At 32.9% G+C, this 9,403-nt stretch overlaps 1 protein-coding gene across 1 annotated transcript; it reads left to right on the forward strand.

Annotated features, from left to right (window-relative positions):
- Positions 1 to 5,263: 5,263 nt before the first annotated feature.
- Positions 5,264 to 8,639, forward strand: LOC110684164 (BURP domain protein RD22-like). Its single transcript, XM_021860578.1, is given in 6 exon segments — positions 5,264 to 5,422; positions 5,733 to 5,841; positions 7,362 to 7,496; positions 7,499 to 7,524; positions 7,527 to 7,896; positions 7,899 to 8,639. Coding segments are annotated over 6 exon segments (1,197 nt in total). The 5' UTR covers positions 5,264 to 5,383; the 3' UTR covers positions 8,417 to 8,639.
- The last annotated feature ends 764 nt before the right edge of the window (positions 8,640 to 9,403 follow it).

Consider the following 9,403-nt stretch of genomic DNA (forward strand, 5'->3'; position numbering starts at 1 on the left):
TTTTCTTCTTTTCACTCCACCTTCACCTATCAAATCAATTAAATTCCCCATACACTCCCATAACCGGCCTCACTCTCTCTCCTTCCTATTCACACTATTCATCTTCTCCTTCCCTTCATTTTATCTTCAACACCATGAAAACCAACCGAAACACCACCCCAAAAACCCGATCACCACCATTCAAACCCTCCTCAAACACGGGGTCTCCACAACCGGTGCCAATTGCGGTGGTGCATCCATCTGCTCAGCCAAAGAGGAAGGCTAAGGCTGTGAAGGGCGGCGACAGGAAACGGCGCGCAACCACCAAATTCCCATCATGGAATTACACTCTCGGATATCACATCAACTATGATTGGTGTGTGGCGAGTAAGTTCACTGAATTTACTTCTTTAATTGATTATCAAAAATGGACTCACTTGTTCCAGAATTGTTCTCATTACCCTGTTTATCCTAAACTTATTTATGAGTTCAAAAATACCTTTCAATGTGATAATGGTGTGTGCTCGGCCGTAGTTAATGATATTCCAATTTCGATTGATGCCAATTATCTTGGAAATCTATTTCAAGTTCCTGTTAAAGGCTATTGTTCTTATTTAAAGCACAAACAATCTGTAAATATTGGCCATAATGATGAATGCAAAATCCTTCAATTTATTGGAGGAAATCCGAAAGTGAAAACTACTCACCATCATGCCCTAACACCCCTTCATAAGCTACTGTTTACCTTCACCTGGAAGGGTATAGTACCCCGTTTACAAAAACGGAGTACCGTATCACTCTTGGATGCCTCCCTCATATTCTGTCTTGCATGCAAAATACAGATTAATTTCCCTGCTCTAATGATTGAACACTTGAATTTTTATGCTCAAAAGACACAATTCCATATGGCTCTTTCCTTACTGTGTTGTTCAAATCTTTTGGTATTGATGTTGAATGTGAATCCCCAACATATCTCAAACCCGATAATATCCTCTCTGAACAATCATTACTTAGACTGAGTCTTAGGCTTACAAATGGCAAAGTATGTTTTGTGCCTCGGAAAGGAGGGGAGAAAAAGAAAGGGAAAGGGAAAGAAGCTAAGGAAGAATGTGATGCAAGCAGTGACCAGGGTAGTGAGGAGGCTAGTGAGGGTGCTACCACTCCAGTGATTCTGAGGGAGATAAGGAAGAAGAAAAAAGTTCTAACGGAGAGAAAAACAAAGAAAAAATACTTGAGGGAGATTTGCAAGGAGAAAAACAGGAAGATTCTGAGGGGGAACATATGGAAGTTTCTGAGGGGAAGCTCGACAATCTGACTTACATGAGGGCAGGGAACTGATCAAAGTGAGAGGGAACATACCACAGACTCTGAGAGCACAGCTGGACCACCTGTCATTCCTGTGTTTACAGGGGCCTTAGAAGGAGTAAGAGGAATGTGGTCAAGCCTGCCCTTTCTACTACACACCCTGTGACTGTAGAAACCATCAGCTCCTCAGACAAATCTGATTCCACTTCAAACCTACCCAAGTTCCCTCTTCCACTGAACCCTCTTCTATTCCTGTCTCACCTACTAGGCAGCCTTCTCATTCACCTTCTCCTCCTCCATTTCAGCCTACTGGCTTTGCTGCTTTCTCTGGAACTCGTGTGTCTGTTTATGATTTTCAACAGGTTCAAGCAGATATGGAGAAGTTGACTACTCTGGTGAGCAAGAAACTGGAGGAAATGGCCTCGGAATTGCTTTCTCTTAAAGGCCAGGTGCAGGCTCTGGCAGAATCTCAAGCAACCGGATTTGCAGGCGTGGAGGCAAAGCTTGCACAGGCTGAAGGCAAGTTTAGTGAAGGCAACAAGGAGATCTTGGAAACTATCAACAAAGTAGCCTTTGAGGAAGTCGAGGAAGACTCTATTGATCCCACAAATCCAACCTTGATCCTACCAATGCAGCCTCTTAAATCCTTGATTGCACTTATTCTAATTTCATATGTTGAACAATTTTATTTTGGTCTTGTTTAATCTCTCTGAACTTTGGTTTGTACGCCTTTATCCTTTGCTACATTCTCTATGTTCCTCTTCTATTTCCTAAATCGGAACTTGCTCGTATTTTTCATATGATTGTGTGTGGTTGCTGATGATTTAGTACCTAACTTATTTTTGCCTTGCATTATTTGAGCTCACTATTCCCTACGTAGTCTAGTGGGAGTATAGCAAAATGTTTTTTTTTCAATCTTTTGATAATGCCAAAAGGGGGAAAAGACAAACTTCATGGCGGCTAAAGTGTTTACCAAGGAACTCACACATCGAAGGTACAAACTTTTGCCAAGTTCAGTTTTTAAAGTCTTTGTTAATTTTTCTTTTGCTCAGTTTTTTTTTTTTTTAAAAAAAAAAAAAAAAAAAAAATACTTTTTAATATTTTTCTAAGTTCTTTAATTGTTTTTTTTGTTTTCATGCCTTACTCTAAATTTTTGTTGCATGCCTGGATGATTTTATTTACCTAAGTTTGTCAATGTTGTCATCATCAAAAAGGGGGAATTTGTTGAGCCTTTTGGTTTTGATGGACAAATTGACAAACTCGACTAATGAATGTTTTGAGTCTTTGGTGAATAAAGGATTCAAGCAAAGTTCGTTCCGGAGTAGGAACTTGGATGCGGAGTAGCATTCTTTAAAAAGCCTCGTGCAAAATCTCACGTTCTAGTTTTAATTGTGAGCACTCAATAATATAAAGTCGGAAAGGAACTCAATGACTTATGTTAAAGACTACTGGAATAAAAGTTAGTTTTAAAAGATAATTTCTTAAAGAAAAGATAATTTGTAAAAGTTTTTAATAAAGATAATTATCGAAGATAATTATCTAGTTGTTTTTAATAAATAATAAATTTATCTTTTCAAATAAAATCTTTTTAAACAAACTTTTGATAATCTTTTAAATAAATATTTGATAAAGTTAGCAAGTGGTTTTTCTGTGAGAAAATCTTTTATACGGCTAATGGTTATCAAGTTGTTAGGATAGTGGTTTAATTAGATAAGGCTAGGAAACCTCTTCATGATCACAATCTGTCAAGATAACTCCACAAGTTGTTAGTGGGTTGTTGACATGTGGACGTGATTATGGTGGAGGTTAATGACTAAGCCTTCTCTATAAATACTCATGCAAACTATCTCAGCAAAATATAACTCTTGAGCATAAAAATTCCAGTAGCCTTCTAATAACATAAAGAGAGTTATTATCCTTCTTATATTCTTGAGTGCAATAGGTATTTGTAATCACATATTGTATTCAAAGTACTTAGGGGTTGGGATTGTGAGTTTGTAAAGTGAGGTCAAGGAAGCTTCGTTGCTGAAGGCTTCTGTGAGAGTTGGGAACAAGTTCCTAGTTTGTGGAACTTGTTAACGGGTTTGAATCTTCACTTGTAAAGAGTTTGATTACATAGTGGAAATTTAGAAAAAGCCTATATCTTCTCTCGTTCATTATTTCATTTAGTTAAATTCCGCAAAAGTTTTTAGATTTCACCTCAAATACAATTCACCCCCCCTCTTGTATTAGCCAGTTAGACTTTCAGTTTGTACAACTAATGAAGCGGGTGGTATAACAAGAAAAAATTAGTTTTTATTTCTCCTATGAGAAAAAGGATATGAATTAGTCCAAAAATTTTCAATTTTCAACTAATAAATAATGATATAAAAATAAAAGAGAATAAAAGAAATGGAAATGACATATATAAAATACTATCTTGATCACATTCATTAATTTTTTATCGGCTATTATTGTGAGTTAATAGCAGTTCGTTTAATAATTAATTTTGTCAAAGTAAATGAACCTACTATTATTACAATAATTGAACCACCTTTTGTTTCTTTTTTTAAAATTACGGAATTTATAATTTGATCTATAAACCGTGTATCGTACGAACATTACACTAGTTAACTAAAAAAAAAAAAAAAACTCCAATAAACAAATTACAAAAAGCAAACAAATTACTTAATTTAAAAACTGAACTTATTAAAAAAAAACATATATACTTGAAGGACGTGAAAAGAAATACGTAGTAAATAATTTATCCAACTATTTCATTCGTAACTAATTATAAATGATGCCGTTCCTTAGTTATGCATTTTATTTTACATAAAAGGAATTACACGGTGGAGAGAAATTAAAGAGGGCAACTCTAGCCTTTTGTTCAACCGACCATCCATTAGTCATACTAGACTTATACTCCGTAGCATTTAAAGATTGTAAAGAAAGAAAGGCTTCAATCTCGTGGTTGTTGTACATACCTTTATTATATCCTTCCTACTTTGTATGATACTAACCTCGTAGCAGATTAATTCCAATTAACCTTGTAAACACAAATTTAAATATCTTATAATAGAATAATATGACCTCATCTCATCAAGCCCTAATATGTTTCCCATATATCATCACCTAACTATAACCCAAATCTATCAAACATGATGTGAAGATTGTGAACACCAAACCAACATATGAAGTATTTGCCATATAGAAAGCACTTATATCACATCCAATTGTTGTACATGTACCAAACTAATGCATGGATACGACACATAGAAATGTGTTTTTTTTTTTTTTTTTAAATAAGAGAGACACAAGGTCGGGATGAGAATCAACTCAGTTTTTTCTAAAATCGGAAAGAAAGCTCTAACCAATTGAGCTATCCCTCATTCTCAGAAATGTTAAATTTGTGTCAGATTGAGACAGACACACAATTATAATGATGTATGCATTTATCATATACGGAGTACATGTAATTATACTACTATAATTATTATAACTTGTATTTACATTTTTACATACATGTGTCCATAATTTTAATATTATGATAATAATTTCGCGTTCATTCTCATCATGTCATGTTCGTACCAGATCTCATGTATCCTAGCTTGCCACCTATAATCAATACAAATAAAGAAAGAAAGAAACTACGAGTAGTGTAAACACACCTTTCCCTCAAGAATAACATACAAACTTGTAACACCCAACCTCCTACAATCCTGGTAGTGTCTCCTATTATTAAATCTTTAGTAGTTGGTTGTTAAGACTTTCAAATCCATTATAAAGTCCAAAGAAAATGAAATAAGCCGCCTTACATTCACAAAATTAAATCATCAACTCAAAAATCATTTAAATGTGACGAACTTCCTAGCTCCCATCTGTTTTTTGCTCCATCATATTCATTACTAGCAAACTGATTTAGTTGAGATTACATTTAATGTTAGGTTGATGTGTCACTTGTAGAAATATCAGATACTACTTACCATAATAAATTTCCTACTATAACTAAATTTCATATTATAAATACAAGATCCCTTCACTTTTATTTCTTCATCTATAATACAATACAACTTAATTTATCTCTTTGGAATCTTTATTATATTTTGTAATAATATTCAAAATGGAGTTTCGTTTACTATCAATCCTCGCCTTCCTTTTTGTAAGTTCAATTCATTACACTAAGCTACTTTTCGCTTTTCTTGTACGGAGTATTATTCTATTTTGAGCATTTTAAATTTGTTTTGTTAGCAACCACTTTCGCAATATTATATTATATTGTAATTTATATAATAATTGGGTCGAACTTTATTGAAAATAGTTAGTCTATTAACAACCTGTCATAGTTGAGATTATTATGATATTGTTATTCAAATTATCTTGGAATTTCATTTATTTACTCGCACAACCTTAATTTTTAGGCTATTAATATTTATTAATAAATACTTTCAATTTTTTTTTTTTCTTTTCAGATTGTTTTGATGGTTAGTGAGGCAGCTCTACCACCTGAAATCTATTGGAAGAAAATGTTGCCAAATACTGAGATGCCAAAGGCTGTGAAGAATTCATTGCCTAAGCCTGGTATGGATTGTTCTTCTATTGCTCTCATCATTAAAAAAAATTAGTTTTTTTTTTATTTTATATTTACATTTTTAATTGATAAAATATCTATTATGTACTCGAGTGCACTATCTATATCAATTAACTTTTTTGAAACGCTATATCACTTAACTATAAGTACTATGTTACTTCTAATTATTTGATAATAATATATTTGGAAACTAAGAAGTGGATGTTATTAATGGGTTATTTAAAGAGGAAAGAGACAGAACTAGTTAGTAATATAGCAAAAACTTAAATTACAATATTTTCAAAGTAATAACAATATATGGTAGAGTATGACACTATCAATATAATAGAACTAGAGCTACACCAACAAGTCAAGCTAGACTAATTTCTATTTATGTATGTAGGAAGGTAAGATGTCATTATAAGCAAAATCATAAGGCAAATTAATATTACAAATAATTAGCATATATAGTCATGTGGATTTTTTATAGGCTACTCATATAGAGAGTTGAAATTTATTAAGAGTATGATTTTTTTGCCTTAGGATAGCTTACTCTTTGATAATTGTGCTTTTTCTCATGCTAGATAGACGTGTAAATTGTAGCTCACTTAGTTGCTAGGTTGTATATGATTAACTACCCCGAATATGTTTGTATTGAACCATTTCCAAAACTTGATGTAAATTAATAAAATGCTCATGCTATCTTACCTTTTAAGAAAAAAAAAATACTATTTTCCTTGAAAAAAATAAAAAAAAATTAGCATAGTATTCCATTATTTTATCAAATACTTCAATTTTGGTTATGATCTTTTAAACATTTTTATAAATTTTTTTATAAATTAATTTATCAAAAGAAATACAAAGTATTTAAAATACCGAGCATGACACGAAACCTAACCTAATTATCATACTACTTCCGTTAACAATTATATGCAACGATTTGACATAAAGTAGAGAGGAAAAATGCCCCATCATTATAAATAACTGTTAACAGAGGTAGTATATAGTTATGTGGATATAATGATATATACTTATTAAATTATCTCTAGGTATAGTTTATTGTCAACTTAAATTATTTATAATTGATATTACTGATAATTAAATAAATCATCGGTCAAAGTTACTATTGACAAAATATAAAGGCCAAATACAAGCACTTTTTTTTTTGAATAGTAACCAAATTCAAGCACTTAACACGAGTCACGACTCACGAATTAATGAATTATCAATCATTCAATCAACACTACATACTTTTAAATTGTGTAATATCTCTCGGCCACACTAAATAGTGTATGCTCTCACTTTTTCTATGTTGGTTCAACTGAAATTATCTCACCCCAGGTCTTAAATTGTCTTATGTAAAAGGAAATTATGTAATTAGTGTATAAGCACAACAATTCATCATTTTAACTAAAACACTTGTCAAAGCTTAACTTCGACCGTATTGGAATTCTAATTACAAAAATTACTTTTATAGAAGATTTAATTATGTTTTTTTTTTTATTTATTTTTTTTTTTATTTGAATTGTAGAATGGATGGAAGAGGAAAGCACATCAGTAAATGTTGGGAAAGGTGGGGTCCACGTCAATACAGGATCCAAGCAAGGAGGAGGAACCGCAGTGAATGTTGGGCCTCATAAAGGAGTCAATGTAAACACAAGAAAGCCAATGGTCACACAAATGTTAATGTTGGCCCAAAAGTGGGGTTGGAGTACACACTGGTAAGCCCAATGGAGGGCACTCTGATGTTCATGTTGGCCCAAAAGGTGGGGTTAGGGTCCATGCGAAAGGAGCAAATGTGGGAGTTGGCAAAGGAGGAGTAAATGTTAAAGCAGGCCCAAAAAAGAAGCCCGTTTATGTTGGAGTACACCCAGGCCCAGATCCGTTTAACTACCATTATGCAGCTTCTGAGGCCCAACTTCATGATGATCCAACTAAAGCTTTATTTTTCTTAGAGAAAGACATGAAAGTTGGACAATCAATGAACTTGCATTTCACAAGGAGTACTAATGCAGCCACCTTCTTGCCAAGGGAAGAGGCCAAATCATTGCCCTTTTCTTCTAATGAAACCCCGCGATCCTTAAAGAGTTCTCGGTTCAACCTAACTCTGACGAAGCTAAGGTTATCCAAGAGACAATCAAAGGGTGTGAGGAGAAAGGCATCCAAGGTGAACAAAAGTATTGTGCAACTTCTTTAGAGTCCTTGGTAGATTACGCGAAAAACTCTCTAGGGAAGAATGTTAAAGCAATGTCTACCGAGTCCAAAACCATTGACGACAAGGTCCAAAAGTATACTATTACCGCGGTGAAAAAAGTGGCCTATGATAATGAGGCCGCAGTGTGCCACAAGCAAAAGTATGCCTATGCCGTGTTCTATTGCCACAAGACTAAGGATACATCTGCATATACGGTGTCCTTGATGGGCGCGGATGGATCAAAGGCTAAGGCAATGGCTGTGTGTCATAAGGATACGAGCGCTTGGAACCCGAAACACTTGGCTTTCCAAGCTCTTAATGTGAAGCCTGGAAGTGTTCCGGTTTGCCACTTCTTGCCCGAGGAACACATTGTATGGGTTCCCAACAACTAGACTTATGAACAGTTAGTTTATTTTCATATGGAGACTTGAAGAGTTATACTTTGTGTATTTTAATTTGGTTACAGTTGGTTGTTGTGTAGTGTGGACTACATATATTACATGCATACTTAGTTTTATATTGAATAATTAAGATGCATTTGTTATAAGAACATATAATACTGTATTGCGTTAATTACCTCTTAAACTTTTTAAAATGTTAATTTTTATACTCAAATGATTTATGCAGTTTTAAAAGTTGAATATTAAGCATTAATCAGTATGTACCCCATATTAAATTTAGATATGACTTTCTCATAAATTTCAAAACTAATTACATACTTCGTAAAATATCATTTTATCAAATATATCTATTGTTTATAGTTAGCTCTTAAAGCTTTGTTACAACAATTTTTTTTTTTTTTAAAAAAAAACAAGTATCTAGAAAAATGCTTGCCAATATTTATGGCATTGTCCCTTTTAATTTTTTATGAGTTTCCCTTCCGTAAAGAAATGGTTTCCTTTGGTTCCTTTCTAAATATAAATATAGATTCTTACCATATAAACTAATCCTCCAATATTTATTAAATTATTTATAGAATAATACATTTTTCGCATATTCTTAACCATGCATTCATTCTTAAAACTTACCATTAATAAACAATTGGTAGAGGTACTTTGAACATCTTCACTTCAAAAACTTTATAAATACTAAGTTCTGTTATTGTGTCATCAAATCTTAGCTACTTCAATTCATTTTCACTCTCTCTTCCATTAAAAAATAAAAAATTAAAAAAAATTAAAAGAAGTCACAGAGAAATATAAAATCAAGCTTCAAATACATCTTTTGACCACCAAATTAACAAAAAATTCTTACCATATTATTTTTCATGTTATAATACAAGATCAATCTCTTTCATTCTTCTCTCCATATATAGAATATTTGCAAGAAAAATTCTCCCCACTTAATTTTCTCTGTTTTTGTAAGATTTAGTTTTATTC

Source organism: Chenopodium quinoa, unplaced genomic scaffold (assembly GCF_001683475.1).
Source record: "Chenopodium quinoa cultivar QQ74 unplaced genomic scaffold, ASM168347v1, whole genome shotgun sequence".
In the NCBI taxonomy this organism is placed as follows: Eukaryota; Viridiplantae; Streptophyta; class Magnoliopsida; order Caryophyllales; family Amaranthaceae; genus Chenopodium; species Chenopodium quinoa.